Source organism: Pogona vitticeps, chromosome 1 (genome assembly GCF_051106095.1).
Source record: "Pogona vitticeps strain Pit_001003342236 chromosome 1, PviZW2.1, whole genome shotgun sequence".
NCBI lineage: Eukaryota > Metazoa > Chordata > Lepidosauria > Squamata > Agamidae > Pogona > Pogona vitticeps.
The window spans coordinates 20,995,897-21,023,168 of NC_135783.1; the positions used below are offsets into that span (position 1 = coordinate 20,995,897).

Consider the following 27,272-nt stretch of genomic DNA (forward strand, 5'->3'; position numbering starts at 1 on the left):
GAATACTCAAATGGTGGGAACTAGCACATTGAAACCACAGAGATGCTTCTTCTGAAGGACATTTGTGTCTTTATATTTCACAAAGCAGCTCTCATACAAGATTTACAAGACTTCCAAATCCAGGGGTATAAAAGATCTCTCATTTTTTCTTAATATCATATTCCGCTGGCAGAGAGTATTCCTGTTTCCAGGATATGCTAAAGCCCAGATTATACAATCCTTTTCTAAAGAATACTGAAATGTTATGGGATGGCTTGTCAGCTACATTTCTCGGGGCTAAGGCCTCTTTCTGTTTCCGATGCCTAAAGACAGTTTGATGACTATTTTTTCCTGTTCCTCAGGCTTTCCAGTGTCCCATACCACCATTGCATAATCATAATCACCCTCATCCTCAGGGACTGGCATATTCTTCCTTTGCCTTATCTCCTAAAGCAGATTTGGGCACTTATGCACATCCAGATGTTCTTGAGCTACAACATGATGAGACCTAGCTAGCATAAAGGATTATGGGAGCTGAGTTCAAAAATTTCTGGAGGGTCATAATTGTCTTCCCCTGTCCTGAGCTACAGCCCTACTGCTTCTGTCCATTGCTGGATCAAGTGTGATTTCATCAGTTCACAGTATTATAAAGAGGTGCAGAGTTTAACAACTTCTGTTTCTGTTCTGTTCATAGGTATGGATTGAGATAATTCCCATTGAGTTCAATGGGATTTCCTTTGAATTTGATGTGCATAGAACTATAGCCTTTGCCATTTCACAGAGTCACTGTGTATACAGAGGAGCCAAACTCTTTAACTGCAGTGGGGAGCTTGGGCACAGGTTGAGGGATCATTTATTTCTTCTCTGGAATAAAATTTCTTCTCAATATCTACACATGTTCACACCTTATGTTGGCTCTGCGGTGAATATTTGCTGTTCTGTAGGGCAGGAGTAGAACCAGTTGGTGGAAAATGCAAGTAAGTAGGTTTTAGCTAAACACTTGGAGAAACGTCTTAAAAGTGATTTAACAGTGAAATAGGGTTCTCCTGGAGAAAGTGGATTCCCTGTTTCTGAAGAAATTTAAGCAAATGCTGCACAGCCTTCTTTCACAGATGCTGTAATTACATCCTGTATTTATAGGTCTTGCACTTAATGAGTAATTAGAATAGATTACCTGCATGGTTCCTTCTGATTCTGTGAATTCACTCTGGAAAAGAAGTGCACAAGCCAGCAGTTAAAAGATGTAGGTGCACTAGCTTTGCATCTGGCTGTTGTGGCAGTACATTTTTATCTTTTTTTTTTCCAAAACATCAATTTTGAAGTCTGGCGGGGGGAGGATACACAGGGAGATGATTCTTAATATCAAAGAAGTCCTTTTTAATGAAAACCCCAGGAGCTGGAATAATCTTGGAAATGTTGCAGAAAGATAAAGATATAGAGCAGCAGTGCTCTTACCACAGCATCAAAGCTAAAGAAGCCCTGGAACCCTTCTTTTTGGTAGAATTCCTAGTTATAACTTTATCAAGTAATAGGACGAATTATTCTGGAAGGACCAATTTATGTGAAGGGGTTCAAAAGTTTGTTTTCCCTGAGCCTTTTTTTATTCTTCGTGTGTATTCCCTGTTAGAACCCAAGGTAACATCCCGAACGCCTTTCCTTCCCTTCGCCTTTTTGTACCGCAATAACATTGTATAATATGCTTGCACTATTCTCCTGGGCGCACCAAGCATGTGAGAAGAACAAAAAATCCCTGAAGCTTTTTTTTGGAATAAAAGCACTGTATTATTTGTGTATATAGAGAGACTAATGGTGAGAGAGAATTTGAATTCTGTCTCCTGTATAAAAGCATGCACTGAATTACTTGTATGTAGAACACGCTGTAAATGCTGCAGAGTACTGTAAAATCCTACACTTGAAATCACAATTAACAAGCAACTTCATCTTTTAAAAAAAAGAAGAAACAAAAACTAAACTGAAGCTGTGCAATGGATTTTGTGCCTTTTTTAAATCCATGTATGTTAATCCAGACAATCGGAAAAGAAAGCTTGTATACTACCAAAACCTTATTAAAGAATCAAAGGCAGAATTTTGTGATGCTTGTTTTTTTTGAGTTTGACCTTCACTGAAACTGAGATACTCCCTTCATATTCTGTGGCTTTTAGATTCATATAGAAGCATGGTTGTTGAATGGTACATAGACATCTCTATTTGTGGAGAACTTTCTCCTATAAATTGTCAGAAGGTTGCCTTTTCCTAGGATCTTCTCCTTGGGGTGGACAGTATTTACTCATGAATTTAACAGAAAGAAACCTTGCTCTTCTAGATCTTCCCTTTTGTCTGGTCAGGATAACAGAGGTTTTTTGGTGCTTTGTGTGGCCTCTGTGTTGTTATGTTGTTCTCCTTACTTTCCCTTCTTGACTTCCTTAGTGGATCTAGGACAAAGAGAGATGGAGATAGTGGTTTATTTTCCCCAAGAATTGGGATGAAGGTAGCAATTTTCTGATCGGCACTTTGTGGGGAGATGCTTCCTTATTTATAGTGAGAGAAAACAGGTGATGAGAGTCCTGTGCTGTAGCTGTTATCCTCTCTCTTATCCTTTTTGGTGGGACAGGATACCTCCTATATGGACTCACACTATGGAGCAAAAGAGTCCAAGCATGACAACATACTGAGACTAACAGTAGCAGCAAACTCAATATACTTACTGTCTTGGGTGCCCTTAATGTGTCACTCTCATCGGGTGAGGGCACAACTAACCACAGAAATATGGCAGAGGACATCACAGGGATTAATATTTCCCAAAGTGCTCTCTTGTGCACACAGCCACAACAGGTTCCTTAGAAATATTTATTCACAGTGTAAAATCTAATTTCTGGGGTGGATACCAGAGAAGTACAGCATTCTGATCCCAAAAATTTAACAAGTTGAAAAATTTCTGTGTTATTGGAGTGAAAGATGGTGGAGCAGTTCATTGCTGGAAAAGTGTAGGTACACCCACAAATGCAAGAGAGGCAAGCATGAGCCACAAAACAGGTGCATCAGCTGCGCTTGTGGTTACTCACAGCGCAAGCCCAAGAAGTATTGCTCTTGTCAATCTCTCCCCTCTGGTTCTTGTGGGTTTTTCGGGCTCTTTGGCCGTGTTCTGAAGGTTGTTCTTCCTAACGTTTCGCCAGTCTCTGTGGCTGGCATCTGGTGAAACATTAGGAAGAACAACCTTCAGAACACGGCCAAGGAGCCCGAAAAACCCATAACAACCATTAGATCCCGGCTGTGAAAGCCTTCGCAAATATATCTCCACTCTCTGTTATTCCCCCTCCAGTTCCCTGAGCACAATGATTCATCATGTTCATTATCTTACTTGTGTGAGAATTTTGAGAGCTACGGTATCATCAGTTAGAGTATATGATAACAAACTAGATCAGTATATTGTCTGGTATAAAGTAGCTTCTTATGATGTTGGTTGTTGAAATTGGGTGATATTGGGCATGGCAAAGGAGAGAAAGTTTTGGTTCAAAGAAAGACAAAATAGGAATTCAGTTGTTTTTAGTGGATAACAGAAAATGACTGAGATCTGTTCTCAGTCATCCCAGAATGCAGGACATGTAATAATGGGTTCAAGTTACATGAAGTCAATTTCTGCTGAATATCAGGAACAAAATCTTAACTGTTAGAGCAGTACAGTGATGGAACCAATTACCCCAGGAGGTGGTGAGCACTCCAACGATGGAGGCATTCAAGAAAAACTTAGACAAGCATCTGTCAGATATACTTTTGTTTGGATTCCTGCATTGAGCAGCAGGTTGGACCCATGGCCTTATAGGAACCTTCCAACATTATGTTAGCGCAAAAACACAAAAATAGCATATTTAGTAGATTTAGCAGAGTATTGATTAGTCCAGGTAGTCCAGAATAACTCACGCACATACCAGCAGCTTCACCACCACCAGCGTGTATTTACAGGATATTTACAGCAGTTCAGTCTGGCAACATAACAGGTAGCATTCATCACAAAGCAGGAAGCTACATCAACTGTACAGTTTCACACACACACATACACACGCACACGCACACACGCACACATCTGCTTGTGTCCAATCACATTATGTGTTGCATCATGCATGAGTCAGCACTGCTGAGTCATCATGACTCCGTTTCTACACATCTGTTCATTATGGCTGCTTATTAATATACTTTATTCTGCTCAGGCCTGTAAATTTACCTTGACATCCTATGATTCTGTGATACAGAGCTAGTGCAGTTCTTGATATTAAACAAAGAAGTAACAGTGTAGTCCAGATCTCATATTTCTTCATAGGTCTCCTTTTGTCATTTTTCCCAAAGCCAACACCTACCATTGACCATCTCATAACAGGTGAGTACCCTGAGCTGGTAGTTGTGTGAAAGGAAATATCCCAAGATTTTACATCTTCCTAAGACACTCAGGATCCCATTTACACCAGATGTGAGTCAGATGGGGGCTATAATTTACAGAATCTGGTCATAACATGAAGCACATATAAAGATAAATAAATTCAGATGTAGGTCCTGGACCAGAACAAGAACTGAGGACCACCTTTTCTTATTAATAGCCATAGCAATGAAATTGTGGCTGAATACACATTAGGAGCGGCACTCATATTTTCTGTACAAGCAGGCCCAGAAAGATTTTGACCTGTCTAAAATAACATCTGAAAAACCTTTTAGTGTAGTGCTCTCCAACATGAAGCATGCAACTCCAAACCTCGATCAGATTGCCTAGTAACAATAATTCAGAGTACTATTTGAAGCATAAACAACATTCAGTGAAAACCTTCATGTCAAACTTACTTTGCTCAGAGGTGTATAAAATTGATGACTTTTTGGTAAAGGGGCCTCACCATATACATTCCCTACTTTCCCAGCTGTAGTTGATTATAGTGCAAAGCAGAAGTCATTCTGATAGTTCTATGCTGCCCAAGATAGAGCCTAGTTCCCAAAGTGTCTACAATTCTTTGTCCTGCAAGTGCTGCTAATTGCAAAAGCGGGCTGATCTTTTTCCATCACTCCAGATGTGTTGTGCTCATTCAGGTCTGTTCTGTTTCATGGTATAAAGGCTGAATAGGGCTTTCTTTTCTCCTTGCCTGCAATGAAAAATTCAGTTTTAAAGAATAGAGTACGTGGTGAGACTACAAGCAAAGAATAGCAAAAATTAGACCTTGATTTAGTCTACTGGTGTTTTGTAATTAACACACTAAAACTCCAGGTTTCAGCACAGTGTGTTGTGGGGGCTACTGGACCAGTAATCCCACTGCCTGTTAGACTCTATAGGGGTATAGTCCAAAAGAATTGTACCTCCAGGGATGGCCAAGACCTCCTAGCAACCTCCAGGCCAGTTTCATTTTTGTACATTAACAACTAAAAACATGGGCCTCAGAAACCTCTGGGGCCGGCCCTGCTCCAGGTGAGTGAAGCATAGGTGTCTGTAGGTATGTATCATGGGTTGAAATTCCTGCAATTCTGCCTAGGAAATTCTTGAAGAATTCTGGGAGTTGGAGGTGTTTGTTTTTTTAAAAGAGACACACCCATAATTGTAGACACCTCTACAGTGAATGCTTATTGTGCAATCACTCCTATTAGTTCACTCGCTTATGCTCACTTTTTACAGTCATCTACATGATATTGTGATCATGATCAAAATTTCTGTCTCTTCTGTTTTTGTGGGTTTCCCCCCCCCCCATGGCTTTGTCAAGCTCAGAGGATTTTTAATAAACAGCAACAACTGAACAGCAGCACAATTTTTAGGTACAAGTAAATGTAAGTGTGCAGTGTTTTGTTTCGGTTTTTTGGAAAAAAAAAACATTTCTGGAGGTTGGGCAGAACCATATGGCCGGTAAAGGTCGCTGATTCTCTATTTTCCAGGAATACAAGCTATTTGTATGACCTTGGTTTTCTGTGTAGTCTATTTTTCTGAATACCACTCCCAGCATCATCCCCAAGCCCCCAAGAACAAAATATGTCATATGTGAGGAATATTTCATTTTCCTACCCTCTTCTGATTTAAAAAACAACCATAAATTTGGCACAGATAAAAGGAAGCGTGACCACGTGGCTGCTTGTGACTGTCTTATCCCAACATACATAGGTGGAGTAGCATATGAAGAAATTCCCTTAAAGGGTGTCCCTCCCTTTATCTATGCAGTGGACTTTCAGGAAGGGATGAAAAGAAGATACAGTAAATTGTTTGCTAATATTCTGATTAATCATAGAGGCCTGAAGCAGGGGAAGTGCGGGAAGGTTTGACCCAACAGTCTTCTCAGGTCATCAGTGATCCCTTCAAGGGCTAGTTGGGTCTGCTCCTTATCCTGAACCTCAGGATACAGACCTGTTAGGTAGGGAAGGTTAGAAAGGGATTGTTACAACACTCTTCTTAATTCTTAAAAATTCTTTCATGGGCTAACTTGGTGGGTTTTCTTGTCTGTGTTCCCTTGGGAATTGTTAACAGTTTTCTTAGATTAGGAGTTTATGGCACAAACTTCTTGGCATTCTCTTCATTGTTCCCTCAGGGCAAAGAGATCAGAAGTAGAATGTCAATTAGTTATGTGGGTATTCATAAGAGCCCTGAAATGCAGGTTGCTTCTATCTTTTTGGTTGGGATGCAGGGTCTGGGCGTTTGTGAAACCCATGCTACATGCTGCCTGCATAATCCATTTCTCCCATTTTGTCGGCACAACCACTGCTGCAATGAAACACATGCTCAACACAAAACACTTCAGGGGCTACTTCTGTATTTTTATTAAACATAGGGGAATGAACAATGGCATTAACAAAGGAAAAATAGTCTTTCTGCTTTTAGTTTCCTTTATCTTTCTTGATTAGGCAAATTTATTCTGTGTAGGTAAGTCCAGCTAGAATTAACTCATTCCCAGACCTGGTTGCAGAAGCTTGCATTTTTAACAACAAAGAAAAGTGGGACGTTATCTGTGAAATCTATGTCCTCTGAAGTTTTGAAAGTGCAACACGGGTCTTTGGTGGGAAGATAGCCATCCTTAGCCATGTGTTCCCAATGTCCCAGGGCTTGATTGGCATGACAGAGGGCATAATGAGGGGACAATCTAAGTGAATGGGAGGATCCATAGAAGAACAGCATTTTTTTTCTTGGTCTGTTGGCCCTGGCCAGCAAGCTGTTTCACTACAGGTTTGTCTCTTTGTGGAAGAAAAAGTATGTTCCGGCAACCCTCTTGGACCCTGAATTAAACAGCTGGCAATGGCCATTAAGCAACAGCAGTGGGGGAGGGGACCATGCCAGCCAACTTTCTATCACATGCAGTAGCAGCTAGTAAAGGTCCAGCTAGCTCTAAGGAATCACACAGCAGGAAGACACGAGCAATGTTCAAAGTACTCCAAACAGCAGTACCAGGAGTCCAGCCCCCTTCTAGAAGGCACAGAGGGGAATCAAACTCCCAACTTCTGGCTCTGCAGCCAGAGACCTAAACCACTGAGCTGTGCGAATTTGTCTAGTACCCTTTTAAAACTCTTTTCTGACTTTTCTGGACATGACTATATCGTATAGTAGTGAATTCCGTAACTGTGTTGGGTGAAGACATTCTATACTGTATCCTTCTTTCTTCACGCTGTACTTCATGAGACCTCCTGTTCATGGTGTTGTGAACTACTGTGTACCTTATGAGTTGTTACTTTCACAGCATCATCTGTCCTCTTTTCAGAGCCGTGAAACTTTTTTGAATGACAGCTTCTAGAATTCTCCCATTACTGACCATGTTGGCTGGGAGATTTTGGAAGCTGCAGTCCAAAAAAGGAAATGCTTCCTGATTCTTTCCCCTTTTCACATGTACCTTTTTTCAGCTACAATTTATTTGGGTTTGCATTATGATCCACAAGTCTGCTGATGCCTTAACTGAATAATAGGTTTTGGCATTGTTACCTCTTAGGTGTGTTCATCAGACATCACACAAGCAGGAAGTGAGGAAAGGGTGTTGCCTCTTGCTTGTCTTTAGCAGTAGTGGGCTGATCTTAATAAGAGGCAGTTGCCTTTCATTCTTTCCTATTAATATTATAGCTGGATAGCCAAGATGAGGCACTAAAAAAGAATGAGGGGGAAATTCAACGAACTGCTCCTCGGACATCCCAGAAGACACTGTTGGGCTTTCAGTGAAAAGATTTAGTACCATGTGGTAATGTACCCTCCATTGTATCTGAACACACACTATTTTTATATAGTAGTTATATTCATAGATAGTGTGATTCTTACCTCTAGGGGTTATTTCTTATGGTATCATGATTTGTCTGGATCAGGATGGGCAACCTGTGTCACGGGGCATGAAGCTCTAGTCATAATTTCAAAAGACCTGTGTGAGCAATCAGTTGAGACTTCTGAAAAGAGGGGTCTGTTTCTCCTCCAGCAGTCTGGTTGTTAGAGAGGAAAAGAGAGAAAAGATGGTGTATCAGAAAAAAAATAAAAAATAAGGATCCCCACCTCGTTTGGGTTCTGGCCCTGCCCACTACAGGTTTCAGCTCTACCTAGTGTTGACATGCACTCCTAAACAGATTGTTCCATAGGAAATGTGACCCTTAACAGGAGAAAAGATTCTCAATCATTGGTCTTCTTTAGCTATAATTAAATCTGCTGAAGAGATGGTGATTAAACCAATTCAAGGTGCCACACCGTTTTTCTTGTAGTCTCTGTGTTCTTCTGGATAACCGTGTTTTAAAATGTCTTGTTCTAGGTGTTCACACTGAAGCCTTTTGAAATGAATGGTCTCCCCAAGGTGGTGCCTTTAAGTTTGCCTTACAAAGATTTCAAAAGGGATGTGTCAGAAAACAGGGAAAGATCCAGGATCCTCCAGCGTGTGAAGAAGGTGGATTTCTCAAATGTTGTCTTAACTGCCCCGTGCAAACCACCCATAGCCCATCTGGAAATGGCAAATGGAAGATGCAAAGAGGAGGAGGACGAGGAAGAGGAGGAGGAAGAAGAAGAGGAGGAGGAAGAGGAGGAGGAGGCTGTTGGTGAATTAGGAGACGAGCTTGACATGCATAGTGATTCAAGCAGTGACGTGAGCCAGAAAAGTACTGAGCGCAGTCAGGAAGGAGCTCCATCTACCCTTTTGGCTGATGACCAGAAGGAGTCCAAGGGCCGAGCATCTGCAGCAGAAGGAGACTTGGAACTTGAGGAGGGCTCAAAAACATTAGTTCTCTTTTCACCAGGTGATATAAAGAAGTCTCCTATGAATGCAGATTTGCCTCCTGATGTTGATCTTGGGACTCTCGCTGCATTGACTCCTCAAAGTGAGAAACCACAACCAATGGGAAGCCAACTGGATGTATCTGAACCAGGAACATTGTCCTCCATCCTCAAGTCAGAACCAAAGCCTCCCACTGCTGTGGCCACAGCTTCTTCTCCTTTTACCAAAGTTGAGCGCACATTTGTTCATATAGCTGAAAAGACCCATTTGAACATCATGTCTTCCGGTGGCCAGCTGATGAGGCATGAGGAATACCCGACTCCAGGGCAGTTTGAAGAGGTCATCATTGAAGAAGAGCTAAATGAAAATCAGGTGCTGGTAGAAAATGGGAGTGTGAATTCAGCCCTTGATGGAGGAGAGATGGAAAGCTGTGCTCTTTCTGTGAACCATATTGAAACCACCTCTGAAACTGCAGGGGAGCAGGTCCTGCTTCTCAATGGTGTTAGTAAAACAGAAGAAGAAGAAGAACTGGACATTAAAGGCAAACCTGTCCCTGAGTCAGATATACAAGAAGCTGATAAGCTAATTTCAGAGGAGCCTGGACTTGAAAATCATTTTTGTGCCACAGAATCTCTTAAACAAGTAGAACTGCTTCCAGAGGTTCCAAGGACAAGTCCCAAGAAACCTCTGAGCATCAGGTACAGAAGCCGAATTCCTGTCTTGCTCTCTGAAGAAGACACTGGCTCAGATCTTTCAGCCTCACACTCTGGTAAAGAGAGGCTGTACAAGAGATTGAAACAGCAGGATTTGGCCCGCCTGGTGATGGAGAAAAGGCAAAACCGTCTGCTCAGGTTAGCTTCAGGAGCTTCGTCCTCTGCTTCCTCCAGTGACGAGAGGCGACGGGCTTCAGAAACCTTGTCAGCCACTGGCTCCGAGGAGGACACCCATGACTCAGATGACTTTACCCCAAGGAAGACGGGGAGTCAGGAAAAGTTTCCCCTCCTTAAGACAGAGGAGAGAGGCTTAAGTGTGAAGAGCAGAATCCCTCGCCCCATTGTGCCTGTGAAACCACCTATGACAGAACTGAAATGTGGAAGCCCTGTGACTCTTCCACCACCAGCACTGAGTAGCAGTCCAGGTGACATGGATGTGACAAACAGGTACACCTGTCTTTTCTGAAATAGAGGCCAAGCAATTTGAGGCAGCTAACTACCCCTCATTTGGTGAAGACAGCCTTCATAAAGGCTTAGTGGCCGCATGTGTGCACAAGGGAAGGGGGGGAGGGTTTAAATGTCAGATAATATTACACATGGTGTAAGAGCAGGGATCAGGCTGCCTCCATGTCCGCTTGGGGGAAAATTGATCCCCAAATGGCCAGTTGTGCCTTTTAGGAGAACATTGGCTTTAGTCCCTTCAGACCTGTCTCTAGGCTGGGAAGCCTTTCTTCCCCCCTCCCAAAAAAACAACAACAAAAAAACAGAAGTGACCAGGTGGGGGCTCATGGGAGAGGTCCGGAGAGGGTGTCATCTAAAGTCCTGGGGAAAGGGACAGTATTGAAGCTTCTAGACGTTTTCATTCTTCTGTTTTATAGCTTAGTCAAATTCCCTTTCAGCAATGGGAGGGAAATGCCACTGGGATATTCAGCAACTAGGGCACTGTAGCTTTCAGTTCTCAGTGTAGTTGCTATTTGTCAAGCAAGAGTCTTAAGCTCCACTTTATTTATGTATTTACTGAAGTTGCAAACTCCTCCATATTGGAAATCTGGGAGTGGTGTGCAATGCATTCAGACATGCAAATACAAAAACGTTACCATAAATGCAAGTGCATGGCCAGAATTTATTAGTCAAGAGATGCTTGTCTGAAAAGAAAAGCTTCCAAAGCTTTGTAATGTTTGACACCTAGGTGGTAGTGGAGTGAGCTTATCCGCCTCCATTCCATGAAGCAAATGGCACATTAGGGCAGCTTGCAAATGCCCAGTAATGAAGAAGCCTTTGCTCCTCTAACCTCCCCCACGTTTTGAAGGGGAAAGAACTGCACACAGTTGGTACAGTTGTGGAACCAGGTGTGGAAAGGCCACCTTGTGGGAGAGGTATGAAACACAGGCTAGGCTTGTTTCTCTGTCCTGTGAGAATGGTGCTGAGCCTTCCAAATTGTATGAACGAGGCCTTACGTATTAGGTAGCATGACTTGTGCATGGGGAGTATCTGCCACTTTTGCTGTTGCACTGAAGGGGAATTTGGCCAATGGGTCTTTTGTGTTCAGTTGCCATGTTGTCCTCAATTGCTGCCATATGGTCTTGTCCATGGTCTGGCAGTACTCGTAGCTTTGACACTAAAAGCCCTCTCTTCTCTTTCTCTTTGTTCTTTTCCTCTAGACTACAGGGGCAAAGACCGTCTGGCAGTGTATCCGGTGACTCCCGCATAAAACCAAGCCCAAGTCCTGCTACACCTCCCTTACGGAGCAGTCCAAGGAAACCCCTTCGCCCTCCACCTAGGAGTCCTATTCTCCCTCCACGAAACCTCAGTGCTTCCTCGAAAAGCCAATCGCTATCCAGAAAGGAAAGCTCATCACCATCCCGACAACATAGGCCAGGGACTACATGCCCTCCATGGGCTCAGCCTTCTTCCCGAGCTCCTTCCAGAGCTCAAGCAGCTGGGGGCCTGTCAACAGAGGCCCCTGTTTCACCAGGCATGCTCAGAAAAGGACAGAAAGGGAAAGCCCAGGCCCAAACCCCAGCAACCAAAGGCAGACAGATACCCCAGGATGGAAAGACTACTGCTAGATAATGATCTGCTGCTGTCCACCATTAGATCTATCGACTTACCATCTCGCCAGGCTGGAGAAACCTCTACGTATAGTATACACTCAAGATGCTGCAGCACAGCCTTATTGTGTCGGAAATACAAGCATATAAGCAGCTACCTGTACTTCAGTGCTTCACTTGCCCTCACGCCCATGCTGTATCAAATCTAGCTCCTCCCTGGCTGAGACCTACCTGGCCAGGGTCATGCTTGCTTGCTCTTGCCAGCCACCAAGCAGCAACGTGGGCAACCTGCACAGTGCCTGACTCTCCCCTCACATCATCTTTTTCATTTCTAACTTAGCAATACCACTACCCCCCCCCTCCATGGTGCCCTGATGGTTTGGCTGGGGAGACAGCTTTTTCTAACAAAAATGAGCCACAGTCAGTGGAGAAGTGGAAGAGCTGCACTTTACCAGGAAGAGGAATCTTGCGGTGAAATTCTAGATTGTCTCAGGACAACTCAAGTGTCTCTGTCTCCCACTTGTCTCTCCCCAGGCCATTTTTTTAGTCTGGCTGTGGTAGTGCTGCCTCTTTACAGACTTATACTTCCTCCTGAGCACTGTACAACGAGACACCGCATGGGTTTCTCTGCCTAGAATATGAAACAAAGGGAATGTGTGGCTGTAATATTAGACGAGAGGAGAGGAACTACATCCTCTGGAGCTACTTCTAACATGGAAGAATCTCTTAGCTAGCAGGCCAGAGGAGGTTGCTCCAGAAGAAACAATACAGCTGTTGGGGAGGGGGTTCGTTTTCCAAAATATTCTGAAGTGGAGGGACAGTAATTCAGCTTGTTCATCAATGCACCTGTAAGATAATATACACTCAAGTGGTAGTGTTTCATGCAAAGGCATCAGTGAAAGCTTCCTTAGCTACCAATAAAGTGGTCGGTGTCCTGGCAGAAGTGGAAACAAGAGAGAGACTAAATAACATCTATGCCCCAAAGTGTGGTCTGTGAAGTCTGTATGGTTCTGGCATGAAAGATTTCCTTTGAATCTAAATGCAAGACTTACTTAACCTATTATGGCTTCTGTGGGGACGTAGTCTCTCTGACCCTGCAGCTATGCTGTGTTGTGCTGGATGCACAAGCGTGGCCCCAGAAATGTTGTAACAGGCTTCCTTTTCCCAAATGCCTTGTGGTGGTAGTAGCATCTTAAGATTGCTTAAGGTGAGACCTCATCTGCAGTATTTTCTGGCAAGTATATTTGAAGACTAGCTGTTTTTCAGGTTGGTGCTTGCTGGCAAAAAGTATTTTGATGCTGTTGAACCTGGCTAATTAGGAGAGCCTTCATTTCATAGTGTTCCCTTCCCATGTTCTGGCCTGAATTGGCCAGAACGGCCAGAAGGACATTATACATAAAGGGCTTACATCAAAACGGACAGCTGTAAGAAATGCAGGATTGTGGCAGGCTAAAATGAAGTGCTAGCCTCTTGTGTGGTTCTATAGGCTACAATATGGTGGGAAGTTCGGACTCAGAGCTTGGAAATGTTAGTTCTTTCGGCTGCCACTCCCAGACGCCCCAACTGCTATGGCTTTTGGCTGAAATATTCTGGGAGTCTGAGGACGAAAACCCTAAATTTTCTAGGTCCTGGGTAAAATATGGAAGACTTGATTAGAAGGATTGTTTGGGTATCATCTCTAGGATCCCTCTCCCTTATTCTTACCTGCCATAATGAACTGCCAAGGCTATAGGAATAACAGAGAGAGCCTGGCCCACTTATTCATTGGTTTAGCCCAACGTGTTCTAGATGTTAAGCTAAGTTCTAGAAGCCAACATCAACTGCTGAGTTGGCAGGACAAGATCTCTGGTGCTAGATCTATTTCTCTGGGAGGAGATATGCCCTGGTCACTCCTTGACCCATTGGAAATCAAGGACCAGTTTATTAGAAGTAGAAAATTTTGCCAGCTATTTTGTCAAGAGGTGCTTATGGCCCAAGATTCTGTACATGTCCGTACCACAAGAAAGATGGTATTCTTTTTAAAAATAATGTTACTAGCCAATAGGCTTGGCTATGCCCAGGTTAAAATTCATTGGGTCTTGCCTTCACTCCAGTGAAGTTTCTCTTTTCTGTGCACCCCCTTTCTTTGATGTCACTTCCTCTCTTTCTCTGCATTTCATTCAGCTTATCTGAGGAATACAACTCCCCAAATCCACCAGCAAGCATGACTTCTGATTAACAAGTGTTTGGAGCCCTCTTTGGTGTATAAAATTATGGCTTACCTCTAAACATTTATATTTCATTCACATCTTTAAAGTGAGGAACCTTAGAACTCTGTACAAAAAAGGGATATCCCTGAGTATACCCAAAATGATTTTTATGTGCATCATATAGTCTGCAATTTAAGTCAGAGCACCCCAGCAATACACAAGCAATACTGTAGACTGTCTAAGACTGCAGGACCTACTTGTCAACCTGTTTAGGAGAAAGTAATTGAGGTGTCCATCAGGGCTCCCCAAATCCTGTCCTGAAAATTTGGAGGATAGATTTGGGATGATCTAACTTTAGAAACAGACAGTGTGGATATCACATAGCCTGTTTTTTTAAAAGTTAGATCGTTCACATCTATCCTCCAAATTCTGTGAAAATCTCTCCAGTCATTTTAATTTGGTTATGTAACAGAAAAACAGAAACAAATTTACATTTGTTTAGATTAGAAGTAATCCCCCTCATAAAGATTGTCACTTTCTTGCTTGTCTGTCAAACAAAGGAAGAGGAAGAACATAGACCACAACATGGCAATAGTGTGACTGCCATGTTTCTCAGCTAAAAGAATTATGAAAGTTATAGTTCTGTGAAAGGGCTAGAAAGAATTGTACCAATTTTTCCAGAAGAAGACAAAACACATTTTCTTTGTACTACTAATTTGCTCAGTAGCAGGAGCCATAATGGGGCATGCCTCAAGGAGAGGTGAAGCTACAGTGAGATTTTGAGAGCAAACACCTCATATTCACACAATATGCACAGGGGTACCTCTGTATGCGTGCCAACACCCAGTAATCCCATGAGATTCCCATTTTGGAGTCCCAGAAATCTCTAGTGAGAGGTCCCTGAAATTGCTGTGTAGTCTCATAACTTGATAGATCTTTCCAGGATTCTTTGAGGTCAATTTTTCCTTTTGGTTATTTAATGCTCGATTAAATGCAGACATTTTTCAAAACACTCTTTATCCTCTCACTCTGTTCAGCATCCTCCCACGTTTATGCAAATTATATTCCCCCTCATCAAGCTCAGGAATGGGGAATTGATAAGCCACTGTCTGCCCTGGTGGTTTCTGTATTGAGTAGGGCTGATGCAGAGTTAGTTCGTAATGGCGTCTGGAGGGTCATAAGTTCACCACCCTTATCCTAGCTTGTTCAATTTCCTGTCACAATAGTTCACTGTTGATTGTGAATTGCTGATTTGGTTTAGTAGGAAAGACTGTGAACATCCCAACATGCCTCAAGACCAGCCTTTTTAGTGTGCAGTCGGGCCCAACACATGCAGATGAATTAAAAAATTGTTCAGTTGGAGCTTGATAAGTGGTCAGTTCAGAAGAAATGGGATGGCTCTAAGAGTGAGGTATCAGGATTTATCTATTAGGGTTTGTTTATTTGTTTTTGTCCAGTTGCAGAGTTAAAACAAAACATCCTGTTGGAGTTCATGCTAAAAGTGGGTTGAGCCAAGAGGTCCTGAGTTGCAAGATCATTGAGGATTTGGCCACCCCTGACCAACAGATGATTAAAAGAGTAGTGGAGTAGGTTGACAAGGACGGACTGGATGTACCGGGCCTATTAACATGTTCTCACTGTCCCTTCCTGTAATTCCAAACACATGATACTTTTAACTGGAATGTGGAACAGTTACTTGGGAGTGTGCTGGCAATGTCTGTTTTTGCATACATTGGAAATCTTGAATATCTAGGATGACAGCTTAGTGTCGGAAACAGGTCGGAGAACAGAGGTTTCCTTGGGTGTAAACATTTAGGCAACCTCTATTACATTATTGTATTATTTTGCAAACATACCTTTATGTTTGCAAAACACTTTAGAGACCCGTAGAAGTCCTCTGGTATTGTGTCATTAGCTAAAAGTGAACTGAAGTCCTTCTGTTCTGCACTTTTTTTTAAACCAAAAAGATGTGTCTCACTGCTAGTACTCCTAAATAGCCCCACAAGTTTTCCACATACGTGGCTGAGGTTATACTAGGTGGTACTGAGTTGGAATGGCTGAGCTAGACAAATATGATTTTGTCCCCATTCCCCACTTCTGCTTGGCTTTTTGTTTTGTTTTGTTTTTATTCTAAGGGATATAGCAAGCATTGCCCAGAGTGCAGAAGTATATAGAACTGCTAGGCTGGTGGGGATTCTGATGATTGTAATACAAAAAAAGTAGGTCTTACAAGCTTTAGAACTGATGTGATTTTGGGGACACCAGTATGTGACAGGAATAAATCATTGGAAGTCCAGATGTTCAGGGCTAGTGGGAACACAAGTTGTACTCTTTCCTTTTGGAGGTGGGGCAAGACTCTTCTTCCTCTCTCCTTTTCATAGACATATCTTCCGCTAATCCAGGAAGTTTGTGTGAATATTTAGTTGGAATAAACTGCTCCTGGATCCCTGTACATGTGTGATACTAACAAGAGAATTTCAGGCAGCAGTCTCGCTGTTTGCTTAGAATACAGGGCCTATGTCTTTAAACTTGGTCATATGAGACCAACAACTCTACTGCTATACAAGTCTAATTTCTAAATACTATCATTTCGGATATCAGTGCAGATATGTAGCAGTGCTGAAAAACAATAAAGCTTTTATCTGTCATTCAAGAAATACTAGTGTTGAGTACAAACATGGCACACGCATTGGTGTACTTAGTTTTAAAAGGATGAAGCCAGCTGCAGAATCAGTGCTATGTAAATACATTTTGAAGACATGAGAACATAAGATACAAGGGTTTGACTGTTTTTTGTGGGATATCTGTACATCTTTAAAGAAATGTGCATTAAGGAAAAGTATTTCTATTGATGTATTATTTCTGTTCATGTTACCAACATGAATTTGACCCAACTCCAGGAGGGGGTGGAAGACAGGAGGGCCTGGCATGCTCTGGTCCATGGGGTTCCAAAGAGTCAGACACAACTTAATGACTAAACAACAATTTCTATTGAATTTAATAAGGAAATGTGTGCATTAATTAATTTCCTTGGAGCAGGAACAATCTGAAGTTGAACAGAATATCCAATTCATGCTTGGTAGTAGTGGAGTCAGCTGTGGGTATTCTTTGAACAAGGAGTGGTTTGTTCTAGGGCTCTGAACAGCTCATCCATGAAACATATTCAGAATTCCATGGTAAATATGGTATTTCTTGTTGTTTAGTCATTAAGCCGTGTCTGACTCTTCATGACCCCATGGACCAGAGCATGCCAGGCCCTCCTGTCTTCCACTGCCTCCCAGAGTTTGGTCAAATTCATGTTGGAAGCTTTGATGACACTGTCCAACCATCTCGTCCTCTGTTGTCCCCTTCTCCTCTTGCCTTCACTCTAGGCTAAGGAGCATGTGGATAAATGTTCAGATTTAAAACAAGCATGAATACAGAGGTCAAAGAGAAATTAGATCACGTTTCTTCCTAACACTGCGGATTCTTCCATATCCTGAAAATAACTCATTGATTAGTGACTTCATAGTTTGGTATCACATGTTTCCTTTCCCTTTCATGTTGATTTGACCCATAACATGATCCTTTTGCACAGTCTGTGAGCATGTGAGACAATCCAGTCTGAATTTTATTTATTTATTTAATATCATTATAGATGTCATGCTCCCTCTTAGTATCCTTCCTCTTCAGCCTGCTAGTACTGTATACCTTTATTATGTTTATTAGAAACAGTTGAATCTCCATATTTATTATGGATGTTACCTGTAAATGTTGCCCATACTTACATTTTCAATTTTTTTTGGAAAATGTACAGTAAAAAGAGTGAAAATTAAAAACATATAGAGGTCCAATAATGAGATAAATAAGAATAATAAAAAGGAAGAGTTTGGCAGTCATGTAAAAGTGACCAAAAATGGAACCAAGTGGAATTCTCAAAAGAGAAAATTTCACAGCTATGGGGCATCCACTGAAAGGGCTCTAGCAGACATCCACCCATTGATCATAGTTGTGAGCCTAAGAATAGATACATCTCTACTCAGAAGTAAGTCCAATTTAGTTCAATGAGACTTACTCCTAGGTAAGTGTGTATAAGATTCAGTCTGAAGCTTGTGGGGAGGGGAGAAAGAAGCATCCATAAATGTTCTTGCAGTTCATTAATTTTTGCCATTTCTTGAATTTATCCTGGAGGAACTATTTTAGGGTTTCTTTCCTCTCCCTTTCAGTTTTCTCCTACATGTTTTAAAACTTTTGCAGACCTTATCTTCCCTTGATTTGCTGATCTCTTTCTCTTGTGAGTAAGCAGTACTGTTGTGGCTACATAAGATGTTGAACACACAGGCTGAATATTAGAAAAGAAGGGATTGATTTACCATTGTGAGTTTTTTATTGCCTACTGGGGAATGGACCATTCCTTTAACAGTTAACAGTTCCAATTCCTATCCTTTGGGTGGACAAAATATAGTTAAACATTTGTAGAGACAACTTCCATTCTACTAACACCATCCATGAAGGTTTAGCCATCATTTCAATAACCAAAAAAACCCATCTGGTTGTGTTTCTTAATCATCAACTTTTATTATAAAGCTCCTACACTGGTCTAGGTATCTGGCTGTGGAGCCAGAGGTTGGGAGTTCAATTCCCCACTGTGTCTCCTGCAAGTAAATCCAACCTGTGTTGTCTTTGTCAAGCTGCACAGGCCAAGCTTACTCCCAGAAGAAGGGAATGGTAAGCCAATTCTGAGTATTCTCTACCTGAAAAATCCTGAAGAGTGTCACATGAGTCAGAATTTACTTTATGGCACATGATCAATTAATTAATTAATTAATTAATTAATTAATTAATTAATTAATTAATTAATATCCCGCCTATCTGGTTATATAGTGTGTTTTGTAAAACAAAACTTTTAAGTCCTTTCTAGAAGTGCAACCACTAAAACTGGCCATCATCATAAGAGAGGTAAAGAAGTTGAAGAAGTGATTGGGAAGGACACCAAAAGGAAATGTGGAGGAGTGGTTTCTGAACCCAAAAACTACATCTAGCATAAGCTGAAAGCAACTGTAGTATGAGGGGAGGGAGAGAAAGATAAATTAGTATTAAGGTTCAAATGGCACATGATACCAAAATAGGAGAAAAAGGTGGTAGGCAGTAGAACAAGTCTTATATGAAAATGTTAAAGGAATTAAGTAAGTTTAACATTGGGAAGACTAGTGGGGTTGGGTTGAGAGGAGGACTAAATTACACTCTTCAAATGTGAGAAAGGCTTTTTCCATTGAAGAGAGTAAAGACTTGTGGCAGGACTAGTTTTAATTCACTAAAGTTACACGAGACAGATTCCAATTGAACATTTAGGTCGGGAAAGATCTCTTACTAGTAAGAGTTGTTTGAGAACAGAACCAGTGACTAGGAAGCGAACTCTTCTTGGTAGTCGTGGCGGCAATGTTCACGAAGAAACCTGGAGAACCATCCATTAGGGATAGTCTAGCTTTGGATTGTGTACATTGAGCATCAGGATGAGTTGATGTCATAATCCTCCTCACACATTTTTTCATGGTTACATTGAAATACACACTCATGGCCATGAAAATGGCCAGCATACATCAAGCTTGTCTCTCTCCCTGGAATACACTGCATGATGTCACCCTTTGTTTCCCTTTGCCATTGAAAACTAATAATTAGTTGGATGAGAAAATACAGAATGCTGTGACACTGTGAACCCTGGTGAGCTTTACTGGGATATTTGAAGGGCCATCTGAGAACACCAGACATACCAGAAAAACACCAGAGAGTGTTTCCTATTATGTCTAGTTTGGCCCTAAGAATTTTAGCAGAATATGTATTCCTATGTAACGAACACAAAAGAAGCTGTAAATATGAGAAAGTGGTTTTGGATTTATTAATGTTAAGCAAACTCATTTCTATGCTTACACTAATGTTGTATTTGTCATTCTGCTATGCACCCCAAGTCACAAACCCTTCCAACGAAAGACCTCACACATCCCCTTTTCTGCTTATTGCCAGGGCAGATGAGAGCTTGCTACTCTAGGTGGCAAGGGAGTCCAATGGCGGGGTCAACAAAGTGCTTCCTGGTAGAATTTGTGGGCTTTGTTTTTCTGTTAGGTGGTTCTCATCCTAACAGCCACTTGGAATCATATATGCACCTTTGCTACTTTCCTTGTTGGCCTAGGCTGGGCTATAGGATGGCTGCAAGACACTCCACTGTGCACTGTCAATCAAGATGTGAAAGGATGGCATGAATCACTCCTCTTGAAAGATGCAAGATCATGTAACATGTAAAAGGGCACTGTGCTGTGCAATGTAAAGTGGTGTGGCTATTTCTTTAGACTGAATTTAAAACTGAATGCAGATAACTTTGCATAGGTAGTGGACATGGGGGGTTGCTTGTCAAATAGTAACTAACCCATCAAGGAGCAGCTGTGTTTTAAGGTTGTCTCCCACTCCGCTGAACACCCTATTCTCGGCTGGAGACAGAACATGTATTGCCTGGTACTGTATGCTTTAAAAAAAATACTGGGCTCCAAAACAAACACACTCAACATATTTCCTCTTGCGTGTTAAGGAAGCAGCTCTAGAATGTTTTACACATTGCAACTAGAATGTAAAATTGCAAACGTGGAAATAATTTTTTTGGTTTAAAATGCATGGCAAATTTCTCAGCCATAAAAGTCTGGCATGCGTCACAGAGAAGCTGAGTGTGTATAGATCCACGTGGCGTTTTCCTAATTCCAGATGATGACTTAAAAAAATAAAGAAAGAAAGGTTGTCATTTTTGTTTGTATGAGAAGCAGCAATCATAATTAGTTTTGTTATTCAAAAGGAATTCTAAATCATACCATTAAAAAGCTCACCTACCTTTTTGCTTATGTGTCAGTTCCCCATTTGTTTAATGGGCTGTGAGCATATGAAACCTGTGATGGGAAAGCAAAAATCCTTGACAATGATTTTTCGTGCTGTAATATAAAGTACTGTACTGGAAATCAGATTTGTTTAATGTCCCCTCTTATTCTGAGATCGAAGCTCTATTGTGGGCAAGAATACCGTAGAAGAAATGGAGTAGCCCTCATAATCAACAAAAGAGTGGGAAAAGCTGTACTGGGATATAATCTCAAAAATGACACAATGATTTCATTGTAATCTAAGTTTATGCACCAACCACCGATGCTGAAGAGGCTGAAATTAACCAATTCTATGAAGACTTACAACACTTTCTAGAACTGACACCAAAGAAAGATGCTCTTCTCATTATAGGGGACTTGAATGCTAAAGTAAGGAGTCGAGAGATAAAAGGAACAACAGGTAAGTTTGGCCTTGGAGTTCAAAATGAAGCAAACCAAAGGCTGACAGAATTTTGTTAAGAGAACAAGCTGGTCATCACAAACACTGTTTTCCATCAACACAAGAGGCAACTCTACACATGGACATCACCAGATGGGCAATACCAAAATCAAATTGATTATATCCTCTGCAGCCAAAACTGGAGAAGCTCTATACAGTCCCCAAAAACAAGACCTGGAGCTGATTGTGGCTCTGAACATCAGCTCCTTATGGCAAAACTCAAGCTTAAACTGAAGAAAGTAGGAAAATCCACTGGGCTAGTCAGGTATAAAGGTAAAGTTTCCCCTTGACATTTAGTCCAGTTATGTCCGACTCTAGGGCGCGGTGCTCATCCCCATTTCCAAGCCATAGAGCCAGTGTTTGTTCAAAGACAATTTCAGTGGTCACGTGGCCAGTGCGACTACACATGGAATGCCGTTACCTTCCCACCAAGGTGGTACCTATTTATCTACTCACTTTTTAACATGCTTTCGAACTGCTAGTTTGGCAGGAGCTGGGACAAGTGACTGGAGCTCACTCCATCACCTGGATTCGATCTTACGACTGCTGGTCTTCTGACCTTGCAGCACAGGCTCTGTGGTTTAACCCGCAGTGCCACCATGCCCTTTGTGTTTAATCAGGTATAATCTAAACCAAACCCCTCATGAATACACAGTGGAAGTGAAGAACAGATTTAATGAGCTAGATTTGGTGGACAGAGTGCCTCAAGAACTATGGATGGAGGCTCGTAACATTGTACAGGAGGCAGCCACAAAAACCATCCCAAAGAAAAGGAAATGCAAGAAAGCAAAGTGGCTGTCCAATGAGGCCTTACAAATAGCAGAGAAGAGACGGGAGAGAGGGAAAGTTAACAGAAAATTGAATGCTGACTCCCAAAGAATTGCAAGGAGAGACAAGAGGGCCCACACTATCTAGGTTGTCCAAGACATCCAGATCTTTCTGGTATAATTCCTCTGTGTATTCTGGCCACCTCTTCTTGATGTCTTCTGCTTCTGTTAGGTCCCTACCATTTTTGTCCTTTATCATGTCCATCTTTGCCCAAAAGGTTCTTTTCATATCTCCAATTTTCTTGAACAGATCTCTGGTTTTTCTCTTTCTATTATTTTCTTTGCACTGTTCATGTGTGTGTGTGTGTGTAGCGAGTTCAGCATAGCAAAGCAAGATGTAAGTGTTGCCAATAATTTTTCTTTCCAGCTGCACATGCTGGAATCATGTGTCCATCATGCTGCAGAGGGTATCTCAGACTCATGCAATGGTACTTTTTTTCTCTCTGCTACAATGCTAGACTTTAATAAGGGAAGGCAGATCACATTTAACGGTATCTGGAGTGTGACCTTGGCAAACAGTTTCTTTACTGTCACAAGGCTAAATTTGCTTGGTGAGTACACACCAGCATTGAGGAATTAGGAGTCTGAATAACTAATTCTTCTGCAGAGAGTTTGCCATGATTAATCTAGGGTGAAATCTGTCTGACGTCTGTTTAAAAGAGCTGCTGTAGAAAATCTCACAAATCTCAAAACAAATTATAGAAACATGGTTCAGAGAAAATAGCCTTGAAAAGCAGTGAGAGGTAGGCTCCCATTGGCTTGTCTGAAACTTGTTTTAGGGCAAGTTTCATCTTGTTTTGTGGATGGGGACACTGGACCTCACAATCAACATGCCACAACTGGGCATCCCTCAGCTGAGCTTCAGCGATGGCTTCTGCATCGGCAAGTTGGACAATCATGTGATCTGGAAATAAAAGCAAATGTATTCCAACATATCTGGAAGGTTTTAGGTTGGGGAAAGCAGCTGAAGATTATTATTGCACATAATTAGAGATTTCCCACCTGTGATCAAACTCTAGAGCTTTGACACATGTTTTCTTTATTGGCCCATCTTTCCTGCACAGAGTCCAGTTCAAAAGAAGATGACACTTCCCTTCGTTTGATCGTGACAATAACCCTGTTTGGTAACTAAAGCTGAACAATTATGACTGTCCATTGAATTCTGACTATGTTTGGACTTCCACAAATCACAGTCCAATCCCTCTTTCCTCACTCTTGTACTAGATCTCAGGCTGGGCTAATTAGCCACAAAATGCTTAGGCGAAATTAACAGTTAGATTGTGAAATACTGCCTGCCCACCTCCAATGTATTTTGTCCTTGATTTTGTAGCTGTTCACAACTGCGTTAACATGCTCTCCCCTGCTGTTTGTTTCACTGGGAGAACCACACAGGTCCTGGGCTGAAAGGTTGAAAGGAGTCAAGCAGATGCCTCTATAGATACCTCTTCACGGCTATAGCCTTTAGCTGAAGGAAAGCAAGCACAGCTGGGGTGTCTAAACCAGTCATTCCCCTGGGTACCCCTGGCAGTCTTGAAGGGCTCCACTCACTGGAATTACTTCCACACACACACACTCTTATGAGGTTAATTATGCAACTTATAAAATCCTGATTCAGCCTATATTTCTTTCATATTCTGTTTATCGCCATGGCTAAAAATGGTTGAGAATGGCTGGTCTAGACAATGGTTTTGTGCACATACAATTATTGTTATTGTAAGTGTCTACTTGCTGTGTGCATATGTGCACAAGCGCACACAATATATTGAACTGTCTAATATAATCGAAATATTTGAGTATTAAAGCAAATTGTTGTGGTTTCTCCCTTCTATGGAGAAAGCTAAAATGGTTTGCTTTAAGACTCTCTGTTTATTTTGTAATAATTAAAGATATATGTATTTATTATACTGTATCTGCATCCTTCCAAGATGCATGAGAAACTTGTCTGAAGTGCTGTAGAGGCACCAAGGGAAAGAGACCCATTTTAAGAGCAAAAAAAGATGGAAGTGAGGATTATGGGCACTGCATGTCCCAGTGTTGGCCAAGTTGGGTGAAGTGTGGTTCTAAAAAAGCATATTCCAGCATCCCTCACCATTGGTTATGCTAACTATAGCTGATGGGAAATGCAGTCCAACAACATCTAGAAAACTGTACTTTTCCTATCCTCGCTGTAGGCCTTTTCTCCAAGAACTATTTTTCCCTGCTGAGGGTATGATACGAAATATTCTCCACATTAGGAGTGTTAAAATTCTCAGTTTTGTTGCATTTTTTGGATTCTTTTCCCATCCTTTGTGGTCATCAATTTCCCATGTGGAAATTAATCTGTGTTTTCATTGGGCATTTCCCCCTCATTCACATCTTTTCATAGGTATTTTCCTAATTTATGCACTTCTGTACAGATTTGCTCTATAGACTCCAGTGTGTCTCTGTGTATTTTTCAGTTACATTCAGTTTAGCTGTTCACATTCTTTTGTAAATGCTGGCTTTCTGCATTTTCTTCTTTGAAACATGAACATCTGAGGCTTTCTTTCACAAGTCTTGGGAAAGTGAAATGGACACTTTCAATGAGAATCTTACTCCCAACATCATTCAATTTCTGCTCCTCTGATCCATAAAGCATGACCCTAGTTTTTATGCCATAGAGCAAATCCAACTACCTTTCCTTGGATATTGGTTAGACTTGATAACAGTTCTACAGTTTTCTGATCCTCCAGTATAGCCCTCAATGACCTTAAATATGCACATGTATGCATATCTATAATTTACAAATCATCATGCTTCAAATTGGTGACAGTGTACATTGGCTGTCTGGGTGCTTGATCAAATGCTGACTGCATGATGGGGAACATACTTAACCAATGTTGATTGGGAGGGTGGCTACAACGGTAGTTTATTCCACTTTTTGGTACACCAATACCATGGAGAAGTGTGATCTGTTTTTGTGCAAACACATAATGTAAAGCTAATTGCAAACCAGTCCAGCCCTTTTCAGCATCAAATCATACTTTTTTGGATCATCATCAGAGACTATTGTTTTTCTGATGCAAGTTGGAACGCTCTGTTTTAGTTCATTTTCTGGCAAGCACCCCTTCTGAGCCTTGTTTGGTCTAAGCCAAGTCGGGATAATTTCTCTAGATGCTTTGAGTGCTTGGGAAGTTTATGACTCTTGTAGGTACGTAATTTTGTAATAGTAGACTAAGAGAGCCAACCCGTTTTTGGCTTCTTGCTCAGGATCACCAAGTAATTGTTATGACTGAGTTGGGACTAGAACATTGATCTTTCCAATCCTAGTTAGCACTACACTAGTTAGCTCTATAACTATCTGCCCTTTCATCCCCCTATACTGTATACATTTCCTGCTTTGCCATGCTCTCTAAATAATAATATAATTCAGTTTTGCCCTGGAGTAAAAGTTGCAGTCTCCTCTCTGTTAAGTCTAGAATAATAGGATTATATCAGGGTATATAATCAATGAATCAGAGACTATTATGCAAACACTGACAACAAGAGTGATGCACAGCGCAAGGGAAATTACACAAATTTTTTCTTTGAAAGGAACTTGGGACGATTTGGGGTTTTAGTTCCACTCCACTGACAGATTTAATGTCTACTTTCATTGACTAAGGCAGATGATACAGCATCAGGGCTCTCTGCTTTTCTTTTTTCTTTTTTCATGTGTGTTTGTTTGTACAGTATTCCAAACCCCAGTTCGAATTTCGTTGAATTACTGAAAAAGTTTGTCTTTTTAATGGATGGTTCTCACCCTCTGTAGAAGGCAATATACTGACCAAAACCTAAAATTGTGCAAGGTAGGATAAAACAATTCTAAAAACATGCATATCAAATATTAGCAGAAGCCTTCCTTGGTGTAATTCTTTTCCATGGTCTCTGGTGCATACGCATTTGTCCTGTTCATGTGCAGACATCTCAGAGTCTTCTACAGCTAAAGCAGAAGTTCTTTGGCAAGAACCTCTCTGAAGACTGAGGTGTACACTTGTGCAGAACAAACCCATTTGTGAATGTACAGATGACCCCTTGAAGAACCAGAGTTACAGGTAATCAACTTGTTTGTTCTAGAGATGTATAAAACATGTGGAGATGAACTCACTAGCCCCTCTCCATCATGGCTGTCTACACCCTTCTCTTGCAGAGGACTGCTCTTTGCAACGGGAAGGCTGTTCTTCCTAAGGAAACCTTTTCCAAGATTTAGATAGCCCTCATTTTCTATGTTCTAAACTTTGTTTCCCCATTGTGTCTTGAGCAAGGTGCAAGTTCCCACACAAATGGCATGGCGAACCATTTCTGAGTACTCTACAAAGAAAATCATAGAAGGGATAATCATAAATTGTAATTCAATTGATGCTATCTGGTTACATGAAGAACTCCCAGAAACTGTACAAGATGCTCCCAGCTTTAGATGTCTAAGCTGTCTGCACATGAAGGATGATGTGAAGAGTGACAAGGGTGGGGTGGGGTGGCATGGAGCTAGTTTGCTCATTGCAGCTCCTCCTTCACATTTTTTTTCAAATACCCAAAGAGGGCTACAGTTTCCCATAGGATGAGAGCTGTGTTAGGGTTGGCTTATGCTCAGCTGGGTTCTTTTACAAAGATGTAGACACACTGGTAGACACACATAACGGAACAATCCAACCCCGCTACTACATGTTTAGCTAAGAATGATTATATTCTAGATTGTCACATCTGGAGGGCACCAAACTGGGAATAGCTATTCTAGATACAGCATATGCTTCAGTGAATTCATTCCAGAACCTCTTTCATTCTAGTAAACACTGTATATCTGGAGGCCAAATGTAAGCTAATATGGAGGCATAAAGTGATTTTGTTTCCTATTCCTATTAAAGTCATGAGATTCTAAACAATGGAGTGTCTTCAGTAATGTTTGTAAACAGACATTTGGCTAGTCTCCAGTAACCTGTTAGATTTGTCCTCCTGTTTGATACTTTGCAGAGGTAGATTGGCTGGCTCGTTTTTCTGGCAACCT

At 41.5% G+C, this 27,272-nt stretch overlaps 1 protein-coding gene across 3 annotated transcripts in view; it reads left to right on the forward strand.

Moving 5' to 3' along the window:
• TTBK1 (tau tubulin kinase 1) overlaps positions 1–14,108 on the forward strand; it is a 126,802-nt gene extending 112,694 nt beyond the window's left edge. For all 3 annotated transcript variants that reach the window (XM_072989176.2, XM_078382903.1, XM_072989182.2), the window contains 2 exons: positions 8,703–10,318; positions 11,533–14,108. In XM_072989176.2, the coding sequence (XP_072845277.2) occupies positions 8,703–10,318; positions 11,533–11,944 (2,028 nt within the window). In that variant the 3' untranslated portion in view covers positions 11,945–14,108. The remainder of the gene's footprint in view (positions 1–8,702; positions 10,319–11,532) is intronic.
• Positions 14,109–27,272: the final 13,164 nt, after the last annotated feature.